General features: G+C 40.0%; 1 protein-coding gene and 1 long non-coding RNA gene across 8 annotated transcripts; one reads left to right on the top strand and one right to left on the bottom strand.

Annotated features, from left to right (window-relative positions):
- Positions 1-1,510: 1,510 nt before the first annotated feature.
- LOC122772651 (polycomb protein SCMH1-like) lies at positions 1,511-25,301 on the top strand. Of its 7 annotated transcripts, none has more exons than XM_044030845.1 (14): positions 1,511-1,592; positions 6,118-6,183; positions 6,427-6,495; positions 6,739-6,809; positions 7,780-8,014; positions 9,547-9,635; positions 10,550-10,793; positions 20,842-21,161; positions 21,259-21,391; positions 21,752-21,958; positions 23,639-23,812; positions 23,960-24,208; positions 24,293-24,447; positions 24,832-25,301. In XM_044030845.1, exons 2-14 carry the CDS (start codon positions 6,162-6,164, stop codon positions 24,955-24,957), a joined length of 2,094 nt encoding a protein of 697 aa, XP_043886780.1. In that variant the 5' UTR covers positions 1,511-1,592; positions 6,118-6,161; the 3' UTR covers positions 24,958-25,301. The 7 variants fall into 7 exon arrangements, with proteins under 7 accessions (XP_043886780.1, XP_043886782.1, XP_043886781.1 ...); XM_044030847.1 differs by having other exon boundaries at positions 21,256-21,391; positions 23,960-24,169; positions 24,296-24,447; XM_044030846.1 differs by having other exon boundaries at positions 21,256-21,391; positions 23,960-24,169.
- Positions 19,986-20,912, bottom strand: LOC122772652. Its single transcript, XR_006360790.1, has 2 exons — positions 20,846-20,912; positions 19,986-20,292 (listed from the first exon to the last, which is right to left on the bottom strand). It is a non-coding gene; the product is annotated as an uncharacterized LOC122772652 (long non-coding RNA).
- Positions 25,302-26,924: the final 1,623 nt, after the last annotated feature.

Genomic DNA, 26,924 nt, shown 5'->3' with positions numbered 1-26,924 from the left:
GTCACCTGTGGGTTGTTGTTGCTTTAGAATTAAAGTACATTACATCACATTACATCATTACTATAATAATAATAATAATAGTAATAATAATAATAATACTCTATTTCAGTCTTATCATATCACAGGTTACTTTATGTAAGTACTCCAGCCAGCATGTCCATGTGGCCCCATAAGGTTTAAATTCAGGCTGACAATATGGGTCCACTGTGGGTTTGTCCGTGGTGGCCCCCACCCACCTGTGTTGGCCCCACAAGGGTTTCCCATGTGGAGTCCATGTCAATGAAACCACATGGGACATTCATAATTTGCCCACTTCAAGGCTATTTCCACTCAAGTAGCCTGGAAAGTCTTCTAAGTGGACATGGGCTTGAAGTAGGTAAACATGGGTGGGGCCAACATGGAAACTGTGGGCAAACTCGCTTGGGGCCCATATTGTCAGCCCTGAATAAAACCATTACGGAAATGTTGCTGGGGAAACATGAACAGGTAATTATGTCTGTAAGATAAAAGTATAAATTCTTTAGGTAAAATGTTTGTACAGTAAATAAACACATCATTCATTATATTATATTATATTATACAGAAATGTGTAGACTTGTTGAGTCCTAAGATTTCAAGGAAATGATGGTGTGCTGTACTCACTTATTACATTTATTCTATGTATTTATTTAATTTATTCATGATAAATCTGTCTGGACTGATGGTAACTATCGCTTTAAAGTTGTAGGTGGGATTAATTATGGTCACAGATTATGTTTTCTTATTCTATACAGGCAACTTCATATTCATAAATATTCTGAGGAGACAAATTCCGTTACATGAATTAAACCAGTCTTTATTTTGAAATGTTGAAATGTCTGATGAATCTAAATGTCACTCAAAAATGGTAGTTTACAAAACCTGTAATCTCTCTCTCTATTTCATCTTCAATGTTATCTTCTACATCTACATATTTGTAATTTCCTGTATGTTATTTCATAATAATCATTTTTTTTATCTTCAATGATGCAATTTTCTGTCTTTTTTCTCTTAATCCCTCTCATTTGTAATCTCAATCTATACATATGTCATTTTCTCTCAGTTTTCCCCCCATGTTTTCTTACTTTTATTCTCTTAAAGTGTTTAAAAGCTGAAAATGACATTACAGTAACGTGTTGTGGCCACAGACAGAGAAACCTTTAAATCTTTTCCTAAAACTTTTGATCATATATTTTAAATTCTCTGTGTTTATATATGTGCTATGTTATAAATTATAATATACATATGTATATATTTGTATTTGAGTCGTATTTTTCAATTGTGTGTTCACTCCTTAAAGCAATTGTTTTATTCTCAAGCATTACCATCATCATTAACATTATGATGATGATTATAATACTATAATTAATAATAAAGAGGGGAATTCAGTATTCCTCTCCTTTTCTTGCCCTGTTGTTATTATTGTGTGTCATTTTTTTTCTTTTTTCTTCCCCTTCAGTAAAAATATGAATTACAGCACTGCGTTGTGGACATGCGCGGTGCTGCAGCGAACATGGCGGCCTGCATCTGATAGAAAGTCAGGGATCTCCCATCAAACCCTGCTCCAGCGCTCGGTACGTCTCATGTCTCCTTCTTATTATCCTGTCCTTATTCTCGTGGGCTGCAATGGGCGCTTTTTGTCGCGCGCGCGTGTCTGTGTGTTTTCCACGCTGGGAATGAAACGCGGTCAGCTTTTTGCTGCGTGTGTGTGTGTGTGTGTACAGTCCACGCAGACACTGTGTGTGCGTGTGTGTAACAGGAGCGTGTTTATAGAGAATTCTCGTGTGCAGCTTCTGTAACTCTGCAGTTTTCCTCTCCTCCTCTGCTCTGTGTTGTGTCCCTGTTTTCCTGCAGGATGTTACAGTGTAACACGCAGACGTGTAACACGCAGACGTGTACTTTGTGTCGCTGCCTCCTTTTTTTTTTGTTGTTTTCACGTCGCCTCAGAACAATCAGCACCGTCCCGCCCACAAAATGTGACCATCACCCAAACGAAAATGCGTCACACGCACTTTTCTCCACATTCAATGTTTTTTTTTCTGCCTAATCAGCTCTTTTTAAAAAAAAATATATATTATTTTTATTTAATGACCAAAACTGAACTCTCCCTCTCTATATAGATAGAGATTAAACGAAAAATAATCTGAGTGATTAGCTCTGCGTCACGCAGCCTGCCTCCACATGAAACGTCTACAGTGCTGGTATTTTGTTGTGACACACACACACACACACACACTGATGAATGAGTGAATACGACCCTAAATTACCGTGTCATCAGGGAGGTGACGCCCTGCCTGCAGCGGCTCACAGCAGCAGCAGTTGAAGCAGCAGAAGCATCAGGGATTAACGGGGATTACTGCAAAATATGGAAATTGATCCAGTACCACGTGGAAACAAGGCTTCATCTAATAAAATGATAATCACAAACTACCAATTAAAAAATTGTGAATTTCATACCACTTCACAGACAGACTAATAATCTCATTAGAGTGGATTTTGATCCTAGATTACTCCAAAATTATGCAGTAAAAGTCTCCTCCAAAAAAATAAAATATGTGGTTTTAATCCCACTTCAAAAGTGGACAAATAATCCTGGATTTCTTCATAGTTCTAAAAGTAGTACAAGAAAGCACCAACAATGTATTTTTGTTAACCAGAGGGAAATTTGACCCTGGATTATTTACAAAAATACACACTAAAAGAACCTCATACTTTTTATGCTCCAAAGTAATTTGTCGAATAAAATTATATACGATTAATAAAAATAGAATTGTGAATTTTATACCAAATAGAGTATAATAATGTCATTACGTCTGTGGTTTTAATCCCACTTCAAAACTAATAATGTATCCTGGATTACTTCATAGTATTTCTAAAAGTAATACGAGATGTATTAATTCTGATTAAATGAAAATCACAAACAACTAATGAAAAAAAAGACCCTGGATTATTTACAAAAAATATGCAGTAAAAGAACTTGCTTAAATCAATTGTTAATTTCATACCACTTCAAAGAGAGAATAATAATCTCATTAGAGAGAATTTTGATTACTCCAAAATTATGCAGTAAAGGTACTTTTTTTTCAAGCAGCAAAAGTCCTCTCCAAAAAATAAAATCTAATAGAGTCTGTGGTTTTAATTCTAAATTATCAATTTCTTGCTTTTTTTTACTTTATAGTATTTCTAAAAGTAGTACAAAATGAATAAAGTCTGGTTTAGTGAAAATCACAAACTAGTAAACAAAAAATCAGAAAAACTTTGACCCTGGATTATTTACAAAATACACACTAAAAGAACTTCATACTATTTGTGCTTAAAAGTAATTAAATTATAATATATAATTTCAAACCACTTCAAAGAAAAACAAATCATCAATGTTTTGTTTCCTAATGAAACTTTGACCCCAGATTACACCACAATACAGTACCCAGTTAAAGTATTTCATATTATTTATGCATGAAGTTTTCTCTTTTTTTGGTTTGTTAATAGATAGTCAAGTTTGCAACATGCTTGTGAATTAGTCACAAAGTTCTTTCTCTCTTTCTTTCTTTCTTTCTTTCTTTCTTTCTTTCTTTGGTTCATGCTGACGACAAAAACACAGGTGCATACAGATTGTGTTGAATGTTCTACTACTGCCATCAACATCGCTGCTCACAGGGCTTTTTATACACTTTTATTCTACAGATTATTCCCTATTTATGCTGCTCTGTGTATTCATTTTAAATTATTCATAGTGTGTCTTGTTACCGAAAGCTGAAAAGCCGAAAGTTACCAAACACAATTCGTTATGTGTATGCATAATGACAATAAAGAATGATTTAATCTTAATCTCAAATCAAATTATAGCATGTTGTGAAAATGACAACTTTTACAACTACTTATTGTTAATTTCATGTTTTGTTTGGTTTGTTTAATAGTTGGTTGGCCAGGTTACAACTTGTGAAACTTTCTTTACATTTTGAATTAAAGATATAATTATGGAATGCCACCAATATTTCACATACAGCACCCAAAGTTGTGACTACACTTAAACAGATTTGTGACGACGTGAATCTCGTTTTATTTGGAAATAAATCGAATTCCACGCAGCCCATGTGTTTGAGGTTATAACAGCAAAGCAATCACACTTATTTACAGTTAACATTTCACTTTTTCATAAATGGCTTAAACTGAACCAGTTCCTCTAAAACCAGGTGTTTTTTTTAGACCCTCTCACTGCTCACGTTTGTGGCCATCATTCTAATCCCACATCAGTGGCGGCATAAGTGGAAATGGAGGTCGTAAAAGTTAAGTGCTTCCTCCGTTGGTCCAGGACGTTTTTGTTTTTTTGTGTCTGACCCTCTTCAGTGAGACAGACAGACCAGAGCAAACACTGAGGCAGTCTGAAGCCGGGAGAAGCAGAGCAGGAATCCTTTTCATGTCCGCCTGCAGATGTCCCACATCCACACGTCTTAATGGCTTTTTATGGCAGCCTGGAATCTTTATGGCTTCTTCTGACTCAGTGGGATTCACTACAGAGACACAGGCGTCTTCACAAGGAGCGGCGGCCACAATGCATCGCAGATGCTCATTTATTTATTTACTTTTTATCTCAGATAAACCGTTTGGTCTCTGGAGAGACTCTTGTTAACCCCGTGAATATCTGGATTTAATTCAGTCACCTTTCTGATGCTCTGCCACCTTTTGGATTACATTTACTACATTGTGAGCTTTCACTATGTCCAGCCTTTGCAGGCAGTGGGACTACGCTGAGAGTTTTTGCAAACCTGATCTGGATTTCCGGGGCACATTTCCAGCATAAACTGTGTGGTAACAATATTATTTGATGAGTTTATTGTTGCTCTGCTGCAGGAGTATTTATTTATCTGATAAATCAAACCTTGTAGGCCATTTGTTGGCCTTTTTTAATCTTTTAATCTACAGTAAATTATTATTTCTTTTCAAATTCTGACTTGGATAATGATTTTAATCCCTCTAGAGTCGTTTTTTAGTTGATTCTCCTCCATATTTTCATGGAACTCATATAGTATCCTTTTCAAAAACTAAAACACCAATCCACGATTGCAATATTACAATATTAAATGTAGGGCGGCAAGTAACGATTGTTTCATAATCTGTCCATTGTTTTCCCTGTTAATCCAGCACTTGTTTGGTACGTAATGTGTCAGGGGTTATCAGCGGTTCTCAAACCTGTAAATGATGATGTTCTCGAATGTCTCCTTTTGTCCACAAACCAAAATGATTCCGTTTTAACGATGTATGTGTTGTTTGGAGAAAAGAAACCAGAAAATACTCACATTTTTAGAAGCTGAGAAATCAAAACGGTGACGATGAATTAATAATCCATTAATCGTTGCAGCCCTAATTAAATGCAATGTGGTGGTAAATTAAGTCAGAAAATCACAAATAAATATCTACTATATGAAAGTGAAGATTAAAACCTGAAGCAAAAGCATTGTGTGTTATAATTACCATAAAATAAGATAAGACCCTACGTAAATATCTGTAAAATATTCTGGTAACTGTTCTATTTTATAGTTGTATTGTTAATATCTTTATATATTGTACTTGCATGTTTATTATTTATTATCTTTACTGTCTTTGTTGGTGTTATCTTATCTTAATTGTCCATCTACAAGGACATTTTTTTAATCACAAAATAACCTATAAAAATGACATTTATTGCATTCATGACATCATAACACAGGCTACAGGACGTTGAGCGACGGTGGCTCAGTGGTAGGGCGAGTTGTCGTTCAACTGGAAGGCTGTGGGTTCAATTCGTGGCTCTGCTATTCTATATGTGTCCTTGAGCAAGACACTTAACCCCATGTTGCAGTGTGTGAATGGCAAAAGTGTAAAGCAGCTCAAAAAGACTAGAAAAACTCTATAGAAACACAGTTCTGATTTTATTTGGTAGTAACGAGTAACAAAGACAGTTGGAGGAAATGTAGTGGAGTAAAAGTTGCCAGAAATATAAAGAACAAAGTAAAGTACAGAAATGAGAAGTTTCTGTACTTTGTTACGTTACAACGCTGCTTCTGCTGTGCTGTAAACGTTAGTCTTGGGACTGAATCTGTCTCCTTTTTGTTTGCTCAGGTGTCACCTCCTCCTCTGAAGCAGCACGTTAAACTGTGGTCATCATGGGTCGAACTCCACACAGAGGTAAGATTCACACACACACACACACACACACACACACACACACAAACAAGCTCACAAAGATGCTCACTGATGGGGTTTTTTTTTTGTTTACTTTCTTCCCACCACATCGTTAGTGTTTGGTATGCAGAACCATTAGCGCGGCCACATTCATGGCTTCATTCTCTCACTAATTACCGTTTGCATGTCAGAAGCTCCCAAACTCTGATGAGCAGTTCAATCAACTGCAACCGTTTTTGATTTCAGATCAAAAAGAGGAGAAGAAGGAGAGACGGAGCAGCATCACAGCGGGCTCTGCCCTCGACAAATCCAACGGTTAGCAAAATTCTAATTAATGACTGAGTCCTTTTCATTCCTGGCTCTTTGTGTGTTCCAGCAACCTGTTTTAGTCTTAAACGTTAAAAACAGTGATGTTGTTATATTCACCTCTCACTGAATCCTATAAGAACAGGGATTATCAAAAGACACATTTAGTCAATTTACCCCAGTTCAGTTCTTTATAGCAGTGTTTCCTCTCACACTGAGAGTGAGTATGAGTTTACGTTGTTTTTGTTGCAGAACCGTTCAGCTGGGAGGATTATCTGAGAGAAACGTCGTCCACCGCAGCTTCGCCGACTTGCTTCAAACAGGTGAGGCGATGCAACCTTTTATTTACCTTAAAGGTGACATAGAATGCTTGTATCACACATATATGTTAGTTATGGAGGTCTACTTACATATATTAACTTGTTTTCATGGTTAAAAACCTCCTAATCGCTGCAAACGAGCCGATCAAAATATCTCCTCACTGACGCTCTCGTCAGCCGCGCTGTTTCAGACCAAAACCACACCCCCAAAACGTGGACTGTGTTGTGATTGGCCAGCCAACGAGAGCTTTCCCACTGTCCTGTGATTGGCCAGGTACCTGGAAGTGACGTAATAGATAGGCCAGCTCTCAGATACACAGCTCCCCCCTCTGGCACGGTGGATGCTCTGCATCTCAGCAGCTACAACGAGAGTAGTTCTTCTTCTTCTGCGGTTGAATGTACGCAACCGGATGTGCCCGGACTAGTGCCCGCACCAGGAGGCGCTACGGTGGTGAGAGGAGTGGTGAGGATTTTTGATGACGACATCAAATTAAGGAAGTGCCGATCCGCTTCGCAGAGCCCAGGAAAACAACACAACACTATTTTCTCAGCAGTGGCTGAACTGTTTGTTCTGAAACTTTAGGGTTTCATAACGCAGATACACACACAAACGCAGCGTTAATTGGAGCTTCCGGTCTATGTGGGCTTTAAATAAACAACAGCTTCATCACTTTGATGGGTCACAGACTTGTAATAGGGAGAATGGAGTGACATGCTCCTTCATTATTAATGAAAAAGTAAACATTTTACTTTAAAACAATGTAAAATAAGCTGTTGCTGGTAGTTTGTGACCCAAAAACAAGATTTATTCATGAAACTTGTTGACATAAACAGAAAATTGACAGATGTATCCTTCATACAATGTAAAATAATTAGCATTTTCATTTGTCTCTTTGCATTCAAAAGGTCATTCCTTAGAAAATGAATTCACCATTTAATAAAGTCTCCTCTCTGCTGACGGCTCCCCCTGCAGGCCAGAGTCCCGCCCTCCAACGACTTCAAAGCCGGTATGAAACTGGAGGCGCGGGACCCTCGCAACTCCAACTCTGTGTGCATCGCCACGGTGATGGGCATGATGGGCACTCGTCTGCGCCTGCGGCTGGACGGCAGCGACAACACCAACGACTTCTGGCGGCTGGTCGACTCGTCGGACATCCAGCCGATAGGGACCTGCGAGAGGACCGGAGACATGCTGCAGCCGCCGCTGGGTGAGTTCCTTCAGACTGTGAAATCAAACAACCAAATGAATCATTCAATTAAAATAAAAAAGAATTAACAATTAGAAATTTAAATGACTTTTTGAAACCACACAAGTAGCATCTGATTGTTCTGTGTTCTACACTATGTAAAACATGTTATATATACATGTTATTTCTATATTAACAGTATATACATACAGTATACTTAATCCTTTAACACTGAGTGTATCACAGACGTCTGCACACTTTGTGCTATCGGAGAAAGTCTGACAGTTTCTGAGAGCTGAGAAGTTGCACGTCCATTGAGACAAAAACTAAAAGAAAAATGTCTTTTAAATATTTAACATGCAAAATCTGGTGTTAATGTAAAACAACAGTGTTCTTTTTCAATAAAACTTTTAGTTTTTCTTCATTTTAAATTGTTACTACACTTTTTCAACATGCAGTAATTTGTAAATACTGCATCTGCCAGGTATTGGAAGTTATTCTGGAAAAACGGACAATTTCTGTCCCTTTTATGGTTCAAATAAACATAAATAAACATTTTCAGGCTTGGTGTTAAAGGGTTAAAGGTCAAGTGTGGGGGATTATGTGGGGAACAACATCTATCAACAGATTTTGAATATTCTAGTTAAAGTTATGTTTTAATACATTTTTAACACCAATATGATTATTTTATAATTATCCATTTATGTGCTACAGTAATTTATGCATGTCCTCTATTGAGTCTCCATTATCTGTATTATGTAACTTCGGCTCTGTAACTACGTTTTTTCCTGTTTTTATAAATCATAACATGTGTGTGCACTTGAAAAATCTTCATTTTAATAACAGTGTTTGTGTCAGTTGCAGTCATCAGTGGACTTGAATTCATTTTTGCTTGATTATAAACTCCGGGGTTTTGGTGTTTGAACCACATAATTAACGTCTCGCTGACTCTCGTTCATTTGCCTCCGTCACAGCAGACACTTGGTTTGTCAGAGTAGGAAAAAGCACATGTTTTACCAACATCGTTAACGACATCTCTGTTGTGTTCAAGTGTCGAGACTTTTTCACTGTGAGTATGAAGTGAATCAGGATCCTGGAAGCAAACAATCAAATGACTCCTTTTATTACATACACCAGTGTTTCTCAGTAGCAGTAGTGGTAATCCTGTATAATGCAACTTCCTTTCAATGTGCTCCATGATAACTTAGAAATAAAGACTCTTATATAAACAAGAATACACATAATTATGTTTTAATTAGACCTTTAATGTTTCCTTGATCTATATAGTTAGACTTTACCTTCATTTTCTGAAGGAAATTGAGATCATTTGGACATACATTGAGATTTATGGCGCTATAAAATGAGGTGTCATGCAGGAATAAGGAATACCTGTCGCCGCAACCCGATCGTGAATAAGCGGTCGACGATGGTGATGAATGCATGAACCCTAACCCACCATTTATTGCCTCGCTGCACACACAGTGGCCCCTCTGCACCCAGAATATGAAAGAAAAAAGGCGAGTTGATGAAAATGGTGACGTTCTCTAACACAGGTTTCAGGATGAACGCCTCCTCGTGGCCCATGTTTCTCCTGCGGACGCTGAGTGGAGCAGAGATGGCCCCCGCTTCTGCGTTTAAGAAGGTAAATAACATATTTAACCATGATGAGGATGAGGATGAGGATGTAGTGATTAGCACTCTTGCCTTTGCAGCAAGAAGACCCAGGTGAGCGACCCCGGTCAGAACAAGGGCCTTTCTGCATGGAGTTTGCATGTTCTCCCCATGCCGTGTGTGTGTGTGTGTGTGTGTGTGTGTGTGTGTGTGTGTGTAGCGGTAGATGAATGAATGAAAATAAATAAAATACAATTTTGTGCAGAGAGGATAATTGCTAGATTGTTGCATTACCCAGCACAGACACAAGGTGGAGCCACTCACACATCCCACTACATATTCAGTAGTCTTGTATAAAGTATCTTAAAGGTGATATTTGAGTAAAAGAACAAGTATCTTACTTATTACGTAAGATACTTGTAAGTAAAAAGTCTTAAAGTATGTGACATTTAATGCTAAGTATCAAAAGTGAGGAGTATTGAGCCATGGTGGCTCAGTGGTAGGGCGAGTTGTCTTTCAACTGAAAGGCTGTGGGTTCAATTCCTATGTCAATATGTGTCCTTGAGCTAAGACACTTAACCCCATGTTGCAGCATGTGAATGGGTGAAAACTACCGTGTTAAGCAAGAAGAGCCATATAAATCCAAACCATTACCAACTCTTCTTCTTCTGGTATTATTTGGTAGTAACGAGTAACAAAGATAGTTAGAGGGAATAAAAGCTGTTGGAGTAAAAGCTGCTAGAAATATAAATAAAGTACAGATATGTGAATGATGTACTTAAGTACAGTCACAAAGTATTTGACAAAAAGTGAATAAAGCCTATAAATGACTAATCATTGAATATTCATGGTTTAAAAGTCTCTTTTGCACAGCTCTTTGATCACAGGATACTTATTTACATACATGTATGTATTTGCTTGTTTGTATGTTCACATCATGTGAAGGAACCTTCCAGTCCCGCTAAAAACTACTTCCAGCCTGGTATGAAGCTGGAGGCGGTGGACAGGAAAAACCCTTACCTGATTTGCCCTGCCACAGTCGGAGAGGTCAGAGGTCAGGAGATCTTCGTCATGTTCGACGGCTGGCGAGGCGCCTTTGATTACTGGTGCCCTTTCGACTCCAGGGACATCTTCCCCGTCGGCTGGTGCACGCTGACCAAGCACAGCTTACAACCGCCTGGAAACTTCTGTAAGTGCCTCTTTGATTTTTATGTGTTTTTGTTTGTTTTTTTTGCTGTAAACGGTTTGTTTTTGACAGAAACTCAGGGTTATGACAAGTTCCACCTGCTGTCTGGTTTGTCAAGATCAAGTGGTGATGGTACTACAGGGTATTAGAAAAAACATCTAACGTTTAAAAACAACCTCAGTGCGGAGGAGGATTAGAGCCACGTATAAAAAACATTTTGAAACAATAAAACCCAGCCTGAATTCTGAGTTTAAAGACTTTAATCTTAGAATTCTGAGAAAAGAGTCAGAATAATCTCAGAATTCAGACTCTGAATTTCTTCTGAATCCTCTTCTGGGTGCTGCACAAAAAAATATATACAAATGCAATTAAGAGATTACATATAAATAAGCAATATGATAAACACAATAATAGATACTAATAATAGAAATAACTTTATCAAATTATTTTATAAAATTATTATTTCATTGTCATTTTTGTCAATTAATTTAACAGGGAAATCATAAATAAATAATTGCACTAGGGTTAGCTTGGAGCTAATTTGCATCCATTGACCCAGATTCTACATAATATGCATATATATGTATATATATGCAGGAAATATGTTTATTACGCCATAACAATTATTAGAATATGATATTACAGCTCATTTGCTTATTGACTGAGACTCTGGTTGATGTAAGAAACGGATATTATCTTAGCCATCAGAGGATGCTCATGTGGGCCAATATTGTTCTTGTTTTTTTTTGTTGTTTTTGTAAATCATTGACATTACAAAGGCTATTATCCACTTTTGGCCACTAGAGGGCAGCACAAGCACAAGTTCTGATGTGTCCTCAGTGGCAGCGTCAGTACAAGCTGTTGTGCTGCAAGGTGAAACATCTTCATAAGTCAGCAATAAACTGTGATAGTGTTATATATAGTTATGAAGTTATATAAAAGGTATAGGCTTTTGTGTTTGTGAATAACAATCAAATACATTTACATTTCTGTGACATTAGATATAATCACACTGCAGCTAATTTCGTATTATTTCAGTAACATCGAAATAATGGAAAAAAAGGAGAACACTTTTTTTCGGTTAGAGGATAGAATGTGTTTTTTTATGATCCAGTTTTATCATTAAATTAGAAGATATTACAAATTACTAAATCAGTTTGATGGTGTGTGTGTGTGTGTGTGTGTGTGTGCGTGTGCACATTTGTCTCTGCTGTTTGTGGGTGGGATTGTGACCCATAGCGCTGACCTCCACAAAATCTGCAGAATCCCTTGAATAATTTAGAGTTTTTGTTATTTTTCCTCATATGTGAGTGCTATTTATTTTATTAAAAATGGAGTTATTCGCTCCATTTTGTCCATTTAAAAGATGTTTTTAAAAAGCAACTTGACAGTTGTAGTAAAGCAACAACCACTGTCGACATTTTACCACCAATATAATATCAAATACAGTATATTAAGACGACATAAATAAATTTTCCTCATATGTGAGTGCTATTTATTTTATTAAAAATGGAGTTATTCGCTCCATTTTGTCCATTTAAAAGATGTTTTTAAAAAGCAACTTGACAGTTGTAGTAAAACAACAGCCACTGCCGACATTTTACCACCAATATAATATCAAATACAGCATATGAAGACGACATAAATGCAGAAATCAGAGCTCTGTAATATAAAAGTGTGCAGTGAACTGCTAATTATCAATCAGCGGGTAATTATGTGATAATGACACGCCGCAGTTACAGGAGAGCGTGTCTCTGTGTGTGTGATTTACACTAACGCCGGAGCGGAATGTTCAAGGTCGATGTTTGGTTTCCGTGGTGGGTGTTTAGACGTCGCTCATCCATCAAAATCATCTTTGACAAATGGCTCTGATGTGAGTGGAGTTGTTGTTTTTTTTCTTCACTCTGAAAGTTTTGGGTTTTGTTGAAATTTCGCAGGTGAAATACACACAGTCGTAGAAAGTGCGCTCGTCATCACCCTGTTGTTGGGCAGAAAATGTGTGGGTGTGAGTAACCTAAGCCAACAACCTTGATTAACTCGTGGTGTGTGTGTGTGTGCGCGTGCGTTTGGGTTTTCGCTTACTTGATGGATGGCAGCAGTTACACAGATTACACACGGCCTCCTCAGATGACGTCCTCTGACTCGCTGCAGTTACACACACTATTGTATTGTTTTTTCTACACAATATCGATACTGAGATTAGTGATTAGTGGTCATATGGAATGCTTAGAACTATATGGAACTATTTCGCTGGTCTAAGTGTATATTTTATTTTTTCTTCCATCATTTCATTATCATTTTTGTTTGGAGAACATCATCATTTCCAGGTTTGATAAACGCTGATGCACATTTTTCAACATTTTGTGACATTTTACGCACAAAGCAAGAACTCGAATAATCAAGAAAATCACAGAGGATGAAAATAAACGTTAGTTGCAGTGGGATTATGACGGCATTTTTGGTTCCTAGTCTATTGATTCTGATGCATGCAGCACTACTCGGCTCAAATGTCCCCACATTGGGGGACAATAACGTGTATTATATCACGATCGAATATTATGGTAATCAAAGCCCACGTGTTGATTTATCTGCCACAGTTTACTGATGATTGATTGAATGATTTCTATTTTTTTTTTTTTTTACCCCTAATGGTTAAAAATCTTTCATTCACTCAACTGTTCCTCTCTCGACCCGTCACAGTCCCAATTTTTGGATTGTATAGGATTTTAAATTTTTATCTGTTCGATGTCCGATCCACTGACTGATTCCCATCCCTAGGAGCGATGTTAAAGGGGAATTCCGATATTTTACGACCTGGGCCCTATGTTTATAAATATGTGCGCGTGTACGTGAATAGTACTTACAAAAAGTTTCATTCTTGGACCAGTAGAATTCGCCTCAGGTGGCAGCTGAGAGAGGCGGTGATGGCTGCAGTGTAATCTGAGTTATATCCATAAATAAACTTTAATACCATATCATCTGAATCAGGCCTTTCTGCTACAGTGTACAGAAGTGAATGGTATTGGTTGAAATCCAGGCTTCAATTACACAGACATTTTGTAGCAGTAACAGATACATTCACACGAGTGCATCTTTTGAACAGAGAAACTGTAAGACAGGAGAATATTAATGATCCGAGGCGTTCGTACGCGTGTAAGTGAATAAGTAGGTCCCGGTTGATGGTGTTAATGAGCGTTCATTAGCTGTGCGTATGAGCGTGGCCGCGAGCCCGTGTAATTTCAACATTTCTAATTATCTTTAATCACAGTTGTCATATTGTGACCTGCGACTCATTTTTCTAAGAAGCAACAGTGGCGGCCAAGATCTTCCTTTTTTCTTTTTTTGTGTTCAGTAAGTGAAGAATAATTATGCGAGCAGGCGTACGGTTTGTTTGTACTTTGATTTCGGTGTGATCTGCCTTTGTTAAAGTGGGTCAAAATGGAGGATTAACGCTCTCTGAATAATACATTATCTTTCATGTGAGCTGTTGTTTTTGTCTGTTTTGAAGCTGCAGTGCATGGCTTTTGGTGATTGTGTTGTTGTTGTTGATGATTTTAGGATCATTCCGTTTACTCCATACAAATCTGAACCGTGAAGCCTTGATTTGGCCGAGACTGACAGACGTCGCCTGGACAATAACAGCTGTCAATCACACTGGTGTCCACTCATGTTTTCCCTCTGAATCGAGTCAGAACTGGAAGAGTTGCACGTCCAGTTTCCTTCACCGTCTGTGGGTGGGAGCAGGAAGTGTTTATGCCATTCAGCTGCTGAAGGAATGTCTGTGTTTTCAGTCCTAGTCAGGGTTCCCACGGCACCCTGAAATCCTTGAAAGTTTGTGAATTTGAAAAAAAAAAAAAAAAGGAATCTTGAAATCGCCCCTGAATAGACGTGAGTCATTGAAGAGTGCTTGATATTTAGGACAATGTCACCCATTGTATGTTACTACGCCACCTACTGTTGGGGACACTGTCCACTGTCTCTCTCTTTCCATGCAGAACAATGAGCGAGTAAAGTTAAGCAAGAGAGAGCAAATGACGACGTGACGCCTGGGAAATGAAAATTCCAAGATCCCTGTCTCGCCAAAGAAATTGACGAATGCTGACTTTAAGGGGGTGGAGTCGCTCAGTGGTTAAGACCCTACCTTGTGTACCAAAGACATCATGGTCGCAAGTTCGATTCCACCCCTGGCTAATTGTACTTGATTCCATTGTAAGTCGCTTTGGATAAAAGCGTCTGCTAAATGACATGTAATGTAATGTAATGTAATGACTTTGACCAGGATCCCAGGGACAATCACTTGTCCAGATGCAGAGCGTGCTCAATAATCCAATCAATAAAAGTGGACGCCATCATGGGCGAAGCGGCTCTGACAAGATGCCCTCCCTTCCTGTGCTGTGTCGGCACATTTGGTCCTTGATTTTGTCCTGGGAAATCCTTGAATTTGATGTCAGCCAAGGTGTGGGAACCCTGCCTGCATGGTCCAACCTGTTTTGCAGTCATGCCGCTTCACTAACACGCAGAGTTGCTGTGGCGCTCGCGTGCTTGGTGTGAAACTCCATTTGACTAACGCTTTGAATACATCAGAACTGTGTTTGTATTTAAACGTTGTAAAGAAAAAAATAGCACTTCTGCCAGTTTGTTTTGTAAAGAAATCTTAGCAGTCGTGTTTCTCCCCTTTTAAGGGAGATTTCGGTGCGTCTGACTGAGGCCACTTTTAGGCAGGCTTCCTCTGGCTGCTCTGTTCCACATTGTTGCAGAGGCTCGCTGATATCCGACTATGCCACTGTTTCCTGACGCAGCTCCTGGCCATCTTTCATCGGGGGAATGTCTGAGTGGGCTTGTGTTACACTCAAGGGGAACTTTTTTTTTCCTTTTTTTTTTGGGTTTGCGAGAGAGAGATAGAAAGCATGTGTGCGCGTTGAAAGAAAGCTTGCTTGTGTGGGCATCGACTCGTGGAGTTTCACCCGTTTCAAACAGGACTCTTCTGATACAGTTTAACCTTTTACCCCCCCCTCACCCATTGACCCTCTTCCCATCCCCCATCCTCTCTCGTAGCTCCACTGCTAACCCCTCTCCCCCTCCCTGGCCCGAGAGGCTTGCTGAGAAGCAGGTGACTGATGCAGACTGTCGATATGGCCTACAGATAACATGAATAAAGAGCTGAAACCCCTCCCTTCCCACCCCACTGACCTACTACCACCACCCACCCACTCCTCCGTCCCTCCCTCCCTCCCCTCCCTCTACCCAGACACTATGCAAATCCAAACACACACACCCTCCTCCTCCTCCTCCTCCTGCTGCTGCTCATTCATCGGGAGGGAAGCTTTGCATGCTTCAGCCAGCAGCAGCAGCAGCAGCAGCAGCAGCGTGGGCTTTGTTGTGGATTACTGCCGGCGGAGAATAGAGAAGGTAGAGGCAAGAAGACTGAGAAAGAGTCAAAACAAGAAATAAGTGCACATGTGGAGAGGTTTTCTTCTTTTTTGTTGGTTGTTTGAAAGTCAAGAAGAGAGACTGAGGGCAAGAACTGATCAACACCAGCTTGGAGAGAAAGAGTTCTTTCACAGAGAGAACCAGGAAGCAACTGTACTCAGAATCAGAATCAGAATCAGAAGAGCTTTATTGCCAAGTACGATTTGCACATACAAGGAATTTGTTCTGGTGTCATTGGCGCATAACAAGCATACAAAATGTGGCCGGTATTGTTGCTCTCCTCCACTAATACTGTTGTTAGTGCTGCTGCTTCTGCTGCTTCTTCTTCTCCAAGAAAGCCTCAACAGAAGCTGTGAACTTCTGTTCTTTCCCGTTGGAGATCTGCTGGTGAGTTTGATGTTCACAACATTTCTCTTTCAGACAACTGTGTGTGTGTGTGTGTGTGTGTGGGGCTTCATAGTTGTGTGTGATCTAAATGATATTAAAGATTTACGTCTGTAACATAGTGAAAGCACATGTTTCATAAGATTTCCTGCTCTCTAAAATATACCAAATTAACATCAATATCACATGTCAAATTAGTTTAGTTTCAATTCAGGAAGTAGAAGTGTCTCAATATTTTTATTGCATGACGCTGGGACAGTTTTAAGGATAAATTCACATAAAAGTTGTGCCATTGTAAAGGACTTGCGCTGCTGTTTCGCCCTGTTTTCTTTGTTTGTTTTGGGCTTGACTTGCATCTCTTCAGACGAGTAGCCTATAGACAGTGAGACACACTCAGTCTGGACATTAAACTGTATTGTTTGGCTGTAATTAGTCACAGGGGCACATGTGTTTTGCATGATGTGAGTTTTGTGTGCAGAGCAAAAGTTTGCAAATGGCTCAGCGAAGGATTAGCAAATATTTGCAGCACAACACATTTAATGCATCTGTCAACTCGGGCTGTGTGTGTGTGTGTGTGTGTGTGTGTGTGTGTTGAGTGACTGTTGAGTTAAATCTTCATTACTTTGTGTGTTCTGCAGACAAGTTGTGAGTCTGTGCTGTGGTGATATTTTGTGGCCTGAAGCGATTTAAGTTACTTCCTCCTTCTGCTGTTGGTGCATCAGTCGCACACACACACACACACACACACACACACACACACACACACCTGAATCTGCTGTTCATGTGTTTCATTCTCCAATGAATCTGCACATGAGAACATCCTGTCCTGTGTGTGTGTGTGTGTGTGTGTTACCTCTTTCTGACTTTTTCTAGCATAAACATTGACCTTGTTAGGACATGCAGTCCTCGTGGAGACGAAACCCTCGTTTTAACGAGGCAGAACCTCATTTCTGAGGAACTTTCTGATGAAGTTCAGGACTCGGATTTGAATTGTGGTTAGGTTAAGGTTAGGGATTAACCGGTTATGGTTAAGGTTAATGCTTTGTTTAGCCTGTCCAGATGAATGGATGTTTTTTTGAGGGTTAGGTGTCTACGGGGGAAAGTGGATTCGTTTTATCCACGAGTGTCCTCTCTAAGAATGCTGTGCAAGAATGTGTGTGTGTAATTAGATGAGAGGTAACTCCGGCCGTGCCCCTCCCCCCACCCCCAAGACATCAGACACACTTTGCAAAGACCCAGTTCTCATGTGTGCATAACACAAACATGCACTCACATCTCACTCATACACATACACACACACACGCACACGCGCATGTTTCCTCAGGCTGTGGCTCACACAGGTCAGTGGGTCGATGGCTGGAATCATATAGTCATGATCGGAACCATATGCCTTTGTTTTGTTGCATGCAGGCTGAAGATGCCTTGCTTGGTTGTGTGTTTTATTTGGGAGGGAATACAAGTAAATTCTTAGATCTGGATTTGTTCACCTCCAAAGTTAGCCTTCAACAAATCATGCAGTATTTTACTGTAAAATGTGGGCATTGTGCATTGTTATTTACTGTATTAATTACTCTATTACTGTATTGGAATGAATCCCAACAGCTTGAAATTAGAGTTTAGGAAAATATGAAGTAATAGAAGGGGCGACTCTGCTGGTTGCACAAAGAGCTAAGTTTGAATGGGAGTGTCTGGGAAAAGGAGCCTACTCCATATTTGATTTATAATGTCCGTAAACATTTTTCTGAGGAGTCTGTATTCATAGTCTCAGTAGAGCACGATGTCAGTTTTGTGAATTGTGTGGAGCTGGCTGCAGGAGATGAATGTCTGTGAATTTTCCTTTTCGAGTGTCACAACATTTTGCAACCGGAAAACTAAGTCAGTCATTTAAATACACTTCATGGCTGATAATGAGAACATTAGGAAACTGCTGCACATGTCATAAATGTGAACTTATGGAACAGAAACACACATTTCGGCTGAATGCTCCAGCCTCTCGTCTGTGGCTGATTCGCTGCAAATGCGGCCAAACGTCATTCAGACCTTCTGAGTTCTAATGTAACACATGTGGAGAACGTTGCCATGGGTACCACGATGATTATACGGCTGCATGTTAAGTACGAGTTTAAAATAACAGCACAGGACACTTTTGAGTGGCTGCATTTGGTGAAGTAACGCAGCGGTGGTGGATTTTAAACCATCACCTTGCTTTAATACAGAATACGTGTGATCCTCGTCTGACACTGTGGAATAAATTTACAAGCAGACATGTGAGGGATGAAGGTAAGCTTTTTATTTATTTTTTTAAATACAGTCTGTTTGATGATAGCCTAATATATGGCAGAATTTGGCATTAATCAGACGTGTTGGAATTGGTTGGTGTTGCTTTTAGTGTGGAGTGGATTAGATTCTCGCTTTTTTTCGCGACGGGAAAAGATCAAACGCGGCCCCTGACTCGGATTTCCTACGGTGAATTAAAACCCAGTGGTAGTGATTGGTGCCTTGCTCGTAAATGTTGGTCTGCCTTTGTAGGGCTTATCTCGGTGTGATTAAAGTCAACACTGTGAGCGCAGGTTGGTGTTACTATTGCTCTGTGTGTGTGTGTGTGTGTGTGTGTGTGTGTATCAATGCTCCTGGTGAGAAAATGAACTCTCACCCCCTCCGAAACTAAATACTGCTCTAGTCGACGCCCACTTTCACTCATTTTCCAATTAAGCAGCTTTCAGGGTGCTCCGGCCCGGCCCTCGGAGAATACTGTATACCTTCCAGAGTCACTCTCTGTCGTCTCTAATGAAAGCCTCGGCCTCTTGAGAGTTTCCTCGTGCACTCTCAGGCCCCCTGCTACGTTTGTATTGAAACTGGAGATGCTATCGTTCCCCTTTCTTTCTTTCTTTCTTTCTTTCTCTCATTTTTACTCTCCGTTTTTCACACAGACCTTGTGATAATTGTGTGATCATATCACAGAGTCACGCTCAGGCTAATGAAGACAGACGCCGCTATTGCTTTGTGGTTTTTTTCTCTTGTTCTATGCTTAATTATCACATCTTGAGTGAAGTCGTACAATTAAAGGTTGTTTTTTAGGTCGACGGTAGATTGTTCCTCAACTAGTGAGGGGCGTTTACTTTTGTTGGGAGTTGGGGCAAGAAGAGGGATGTTACGCAGGAAAGAGTTGAACTTTTGTTTAGACCGTGGTCCAGACCAGGTAGTCATCATCAATCTTGGGGGGTTATACAATTCAAACAGTTTCATGCAAACCATATATTATATATATGTCAGTTGACAATCACCATAAACAACTTTAACGGCCGTCAAACCTCACACAACGAAACCCTGACGGGTAAAATACATTCACGTGAGTTGGTTCAACCACAAAAGCACTTCGCATAGATTAGAATAGTCTTTATTATCATTATATCTCATTTTATTGCTGTTTTATGGAAGACTTTAAGTCTGATCACTCATAATTAGTATTTTTTGCTGTGTTGCTGGAAGCTGAAGGGTTGATAAATTCTAGCAGGCATTTCTCTGGGGGCTTCTGACTCTGATTTCAGTGCAGGGGAGGGGCTCGACATTAGGAACCCGTCAATCTGGAAGTCCAAACAAACCTCTGCAGGGCTACTTCTCCTCTTCATTCTCTCTTTTACGACCACCGGCGTTTCATTATCGGTGCAGAAAAACCCGGGACAAACACCTGGAAGATATGAAATGTAACCATTCAGCTTTAAAATGTCCAAAATAATAACGACTAGGCCTACTCATGTTCCATTTGTACTTACATTAGCCATTTCTATTCAAGGTAACCACATCATCTGTCTCTGCTAAAATCTCAGATTGAGGAAGGAATTATGAAGTACTAGTCGTTAGTTATTCATGTTATTATGTGTATTTGTCACTGGTGGATCAGGGTTTACTCGCTGCCATTCTGAAAAATGCAAACACAAAGGGAAACAAACAATACAACAATTCCCATGATCTTTAGTTATTGTTTTTATGAAGAGTGTTAAAATCCTCTGTGTATGAATGTAGGGCAAGTATAATTAGAACGATGTTTTTGCCAAAGATATTGGCCTTTTTTTTTATACTCCGCTAAATATGTATGAAAGTGTAATTGGCCCCTTTCTGTGTAACCATATATAATCTTTACTGGAGGAAAGTTTGACAAAAGGAATAACAATAAATTATTCATCTCTTCTTCTTCTTTGTCCTCCTCTCTCTCCCCCCCGTGTCTCCTTTTTTGTAGTTACCCTCCCCGGTGCGCTCCTTGCTCCGGTTTCCGCCACCTCAGCCTCCCTCACGACGCGTCGCTCCTCGTCCAACTCCTCCTCCTCCATGCAGACCTCGTACAGACTGCCCAACCCCTTGCCGCCGCTTCCTGTCCGCAAGGGCGTCCGAGGTCGTCGTCCCAAATCCCAGACTATTGCTCTGTTGAAGGCAGCGGCGGAAGCGGCGGCGGCGGCGGCGGCGGTGAATGGAGCGTCGCAGAGTCCGGCCAGAACAAGCACTGAGGTTCAGCTGGCCCCCCGACCATACAAGAAGAGAGGGCCCAAGCCTAAGAACAAGGTGAGACATCTCATGGACCAGCTTTGTAAATCATGAACTACAGATGTTTTGTAGGTCACACAGAGAAATGAGATTGTTTTTTGTTTTGCTCTAGAAGAAGCCTCGGGTGGTGCAGTCCCTGGGGTCAGCGTCAGCGGTTGCAGCTCCGCCTCCAGAGACCAGGCTGAGCTCCAGCCACGTCTCAGGAGACAACAACAGCAGCAGCAGCAGCTCAAATGTCGTTTGCACGGGTAAACTGAATGCTTGAATCTGCTCTAAAATACTATATATATATACAGAGTATGTGCAAAATGTCCACCAGCTTTGTTGTTTTTGCAAAGTTAGAAAGTTAGAGTGTCCTGAACTATTCTTTCAAGTTAAACTCATGTGTTATAAATACTGTAGGAGGACAAATGACAAAAATCTTGCTTTTGTTCAAGTCTAATTGGAGGTCACACTAAATATTTGAGTCTTTCAGTGCATTTTTTCCCCAAAAAGTAAATATTTCTGCTCCTATTGTGATTAAGAAATTGCTAAAAACAACAACTCTCATACAGTACTGTAAACTCAGTGTTTAAATGTCGCTTTCTTCCTCTTTGTGACACCTCAAGTTTGCGTCTATGTGAACAAACACGGGGACTACGGCCCCAATCTGGACCGAAAACTGGTACAGCAGCTCCCGGATCACTTTGGTCCGGCTCCAGTCAACGCTGTGCTTCAGCAGGCCGTCCAGGCGTGCGTGGACTGCACGTACCAGCCGTCGGTGCTGTTGTCGTTCCTACAGAGTCAGTCGCACACGGAAGGAGAGGTCATCAGAGGTAAATGGCACATCTTTGTCGTTGTGAAGTCACTTTTCTTGTGTCTTCTTTAATTTCACAGTGGAATACTTTTGGATTTTTGAGTTCAGCGTGCTGTCGTTGAGAGTAGAAACCCTCGCTATACATCTATTTACGGAATGTTTATAACCGTTGTCTCATGAAAGCAATTCAAAACCAAACAAAAACTCAATTTAAATTCACCCTATTTCACTCCACGTCTCACAAAAAGAACTTGAAATTACCATGTCAATTCATGCGACCCGAGCCACGATTAAATCCTTTCTGGGTCTTTTGTCTGAACCTGGCGCAGGTTTGGTATCGAACAGACAAGTAATGTAACGGTGGCGGTCGGATAAATAAGTCAGTACAGTGTGTGTGTGTGTGTGTGTGTGTGTGTGTCTTTGTTGTGCGTCTGTGTGTGAGAAGACGAGGAATAAAAGACAGTGTCTCTATATCAGCAGCAGCTGATGTGAGCACTGGGGCTGTAATCAGAAGTGACATGTGCGTCTAACCTGGTTTGGGATTCTGGGATTGTGTCTCCCTTGGGGAATGGTGGGGATTGGAAGAGCATTGGGTGAGTATAGTAGGGTGAGGAGGGAGGGGGGTTTAATTTGTGGATTTGTGCAGGCTTGGCTTGGGAAGGTGGGAGTAGTGTGTGTGGGATTTGCTTATAAAGGGAGGTGCTAACCCTAAACCATCTGCTGTGTCTTTTTTTTCTTTTTTTTTTAGTTTGAATGTATTTGTGTGTGTGTGTGTGTGTGTGTGTGTGTGTTAGATGCAGACCAGTTGAACTGAATGCTAAACAGTTGGTCTGCAACAATTAATTAATTGACGATGAATCGCTAACTAAATTAATCTCCCAACTATTTTGATAACCAATTTTTGTTTTCAGCTTCTTAAATGTGAACATTTCCTGGTTTCTTTGCTCCATGTAACGAGGAAATCATTCAAACCGAATCATTTTGGTTTGTGGACAAAACAAGAAAGTTAACAACGTCGTTATTTCAAGGTTTGAGAAACATTCTTTGTACCAAACAAATATTAAATTACAGTCAAAGTAAACATTAGAAGTCCTAGATTAAACCATTATGAACATAATCTTTTTGAATGAATGAATCAGCTCGTTACTGCTTACTTACTATTATGTGTTCTTGTCAGTTTTCACTAGACTATGATGACATGTTTCATACATTTAAGACACAAAATGTCATAAGAGTTGTTCAATGTTACTGTTCATTATTGTTTGTCAAGTCAGAAAAATGAAATGTATAAAACAAATCTTTCTAACAAAAAGGACTATACCCTGAAGAGAATGAAAAGGAGGAGAAAGAAGCAGACAAATCTTATAATATCTGTCACTTTTTTACAGTGAGTAAGTGTATAATACACAAAGCTTATATTATTAAATTAAGTATTACTTTGTCATTTTCTCAGATTAAACCCAAGAAAATTGGGTTTAATTGGCGACAGTGTTCTAAAAACTTTTGTGTGTTTTTACCTCTATTTATTACCTCTTTAAGACGTTTTCTGGCATAAACACTGACCTTGTCAGGACCAGTACTCCTCATGGAGACCAAAACCTGGTCCTTATGAGACAGAACCTCATTTCTGAGGAACTGGTTAATTTTACGTTATGGTTTGGGAAATGAATGGAAGTTGTTTTTGTTCTGCCCTCCACAGTGCGGTCGGAGCACGGTATCCGCTATGTGAAGCTGCCCTCCGCCTCCAGTGCGTCCTCGGTGCTGCGGTTCCTGGAGAACATGTGCCAACACCTGGAGAGCGACAGTCTCTTCAGCTCCCAGCCGTTCAGCCCTTATAACAACAACACACGCTTCTACAACAAAACCAAATCAGGTCAGGGGGCAACAGAGGGACTTTTATTCTCTTTTTCAGTCTATAAGGTCTTCTCTGTTCAGATTCCCTATTTCAGAAGCTGAAGATCACGAGTCAATCCTCTCCTGCATCGTCATTGACGCTGTGTCTGTCTTCCTGTAAAAACAGAACCTGCGTCCCACACTGAGAACGGCCTTTCCAAAGACGATTCCGTAAAAGATAGCGCCCCCAGCTCCCGCTCCATTCACAGCGCATCAGACTACAGAACAGCAAAGAAGGAGCGGCCATATTTCCCCGGACACACTGGACACACCCACACGTCGCTGCCGCCGCCGCCCCCGCCGCCACAGCCGATACGACGCGTCAGCTCCAACCCAGGTGAACTTGGCCCAGTGTGTACCCACAGAAGAGTGGAGGGTAGGATTATACACACGCACCCATACACACACACAGCGATGTGTGGTCGTCCAGGCTTTGGTTTAACTCCCCTGTCGTGTTCAGCAGCGAGTTCAACGACGGGACCAGACCACGTGAAACAGGACAAGGAAGCTTCAGGGAACAACGCGGCTTCCTGGTCTGTCGATGACGTCATACGGTTCGTCCAAGAGGCCGATCCCCACACTCTCGGCCCACACGTCGATCTCTTTAGGAAACATGTGAGTATTCCATTACGTTTGATGTCACCTGTGAGCATCGTAACTCAAAAAGTGAAGGACAATTATTTAGTGTATGGACACTGTGGGAAAGTGTTGTGCTCTCTCTAGTTATAATTCAAAATGCACTGGCACCACTTTATTTGAATGGGCTCTGTGTAAGATTTGCGACTATATGATTACTGATCCATATTAAACATGGCTCTTCCAACTTTATAATGTGACATTGTATTAATTTGCTTTTATATTGCTTAAAATATCAATAAAGAGATTTAAAAAAATAAATGAAAATTCAAATTAGTTTGCATATATTTGGTTGTATTTCTTTTTTATTTGACTTTTTTACTGCAGCTCTCTGGTCAACTGTGTTTTAAACTCTCTCTGCAGGAGATTGACGGGAAGGCTCTGATGCTGCTGCGCAGTGATGTCATTATGAAGTACATGGGACTGAAGCTGGGCCCGGCGCTCAAACTCTGCCATCACATTGAGAAGCTGAAACAGACCAAACAGTAGAAGAGAAAGATAAAGACTCTCTCTCTCTTTCCTCACTGGCAATTAAACACACAACATGCATTAGTCTACAGGGATAATAGTGACATGTAAATCCATCACCGAAGGACACTGAACTCATGTGCTTGGTACTTTTTGTGAATTGTGGTATTTTCTGAGTGAATTTGACTACTATTGGGCCACACATGAATAAATACACAAACATTTCAGTATTTTCCACAAAAGTAAATCCCTAGTACTGTGGCGAAACCTTTGAAACAGCATTTAGACCTCACGTTTGAGTGGAAATAGTAACATAAAGTATAATTAAATAATACAATTAAATGTAAATCAATATTATTTCTCCATCTCTGAGCAGAACACTGTATTTTGATTTACATTAACTCTACTTTACTTTGACAGTAACACGGATACACAATATGTCTAAGTATTATCAGTTACCTGAGCACAATCACGATTTTTGTGGTTGTGGAGGCCGTAATTTATCACTTTAGTTACCTCTGCATTACAACTTTTACACACGGACGCTCTCTGCCTCAAGACTTTAAAGGGAAGTTCAGGTACTAGCAGTAAATATCTCACTGCGTCATTTCCAATAATGGTATAAATGTTTCTAAATGACGTTGTCTTTTAAAAACCTTTTTAGATTCAGTGACGTGAGTGATCAGTGTGAGAGATGGTTTCAGTCCGGTTTATTGCGTTAAGGAATACAGACATTGATCAGAAAAACATTTTTGGGCACCGCTTTTATTTGAAACGGTGGATATTTAACCTCAGAGGGAAATTAGCAGAGATTCTGCAGCGCAGCCTGTCGATGTAGAAAACCTGTAACTGAAGAGTTTCCCTTGTGTGTCGTTTGTGTCTTATTTGTGCTGGAAAAGCTTCAGACTGGAGCGTTTCAGCTGGAGCACTGATGTGGCTACGTGATTGTATTATGATTTTACAGTCGCTCACACATGCACAGACACAAGACTGGTATACTGTAAATGTTTTGACATTATAATAAAGGCAGTAGCATTAACTGTCAAGTGCTCCCGAGAGAGTAAACGGTGGACAACCTGTTTTGTACATACTCAAACCAAAAGGTTGTTTTTTTTATATCATTTTGTACTGTAAAAAAAAAAAACCCATATAAACCTGTATCAAGCATTATCTTTTCTTTTTTTCTCCCTGAATAGTTTTGTGTTAGTTACACAGCTGTGTTGTGTTCGACTGGAAGTATTTATCTGTTTTCAGTGGCAGAGATACACATTTTTCTGAACATTTCAGAACCATTTTCAAACCAAATCACGTCTCTAGTCGTAGTTGCACGCATCCGCTCTCCCGTAGTGGTCTTGCTTTAATGTGATAACTCAGGTTTTTAGTCGAGGTTGTTTCTTCGAACATTAGCATTACGTTTCATGACTACATTACAGAGGAAATGCACAATAATCAACTATATTTTGAACCTTTGTCATCTATTTATCTGCGGCGCTCTCATGTGTTTATATACATTTACCCGTATTTTTTTACTGTAAGTTCAACCTTGTTCAATGTTTGTTAAATGTTTGATATGCGTCCACACAATTAAACATTTGTTTACATCACCCTCGTGTTTGAGACCCTTTAGGCCACCACATGTGCTTTTTTTTATTTATTTTGTGACACCTTAAGATGAACGTATGTGTGCTTTTAACTCATTTCAGTCATCTCTGTCACTTATGACAGCTATAGCTAATTTATTCTTAGAGGCCAGAAAAAGGAGGGAAGAATATAATAGAATTGTGGGTTGAATAAAAGGGGTTTTCTGTTCCCTTCCTCTCAATTATCTTCTGACCCCCCAGGGTAATATCTGGTGACCAGTCACGAACCACTGGCCTGTCATCTGATTTTTTTTTCTTTTTAAAAACACAGCTGAAGTGCGGCTAATAAAAAGGATGGATAAGAAATGAATGCAAATTTAAAACATTCAATCCATTTTTTCCCCCGTT

This window comes from Solea senegalensis, linkage group LG7, assembly GCF_019176455.1.
Source record: "Solea senegalensis isolate Sse05_10M linkage group LG7, IFAPA_SoseM_1, whole genome shotgun sequence".
In the NCBI taxonomy this organism is placed as follows: domain Eukaryota; kingdom Metazoa; phylum Chordata; class Actinopteri; order Pleuronectiformes; family Soleidae; genus Solea; species Solea senegalensis.
Note: the sequence above shows the minus strand (reverse complement) of the source record. Positions and strands in the feature narration are given on the sequence as shown.

What these genes read in the sequence shown, in the direction of transcription:
- LOC122772651 (XM_044030840.1), top strand. Translation starts at nt 6,162, where the DNA reads ATGGGTCGAACTCCACACAGAG. An exon ending in TGCCCTCGACAAATCCAACG is followed by an intron (nt 6,496 to 6,738) that starts GTTAGCAAAATT and finishes TTTTTGTTGCAG; the next exon opens with AACCGTTCAGCTGGGAGGAT. An exon ending in CCGCTTCTGCGTTTAAGAAG is followed by an intron (nt 9,636 to 10,549) that starts GTAAATAACATA and finishes CATCATGTGAAG; the next exon opens with GAACCTTCCAGTCCCGCTAA.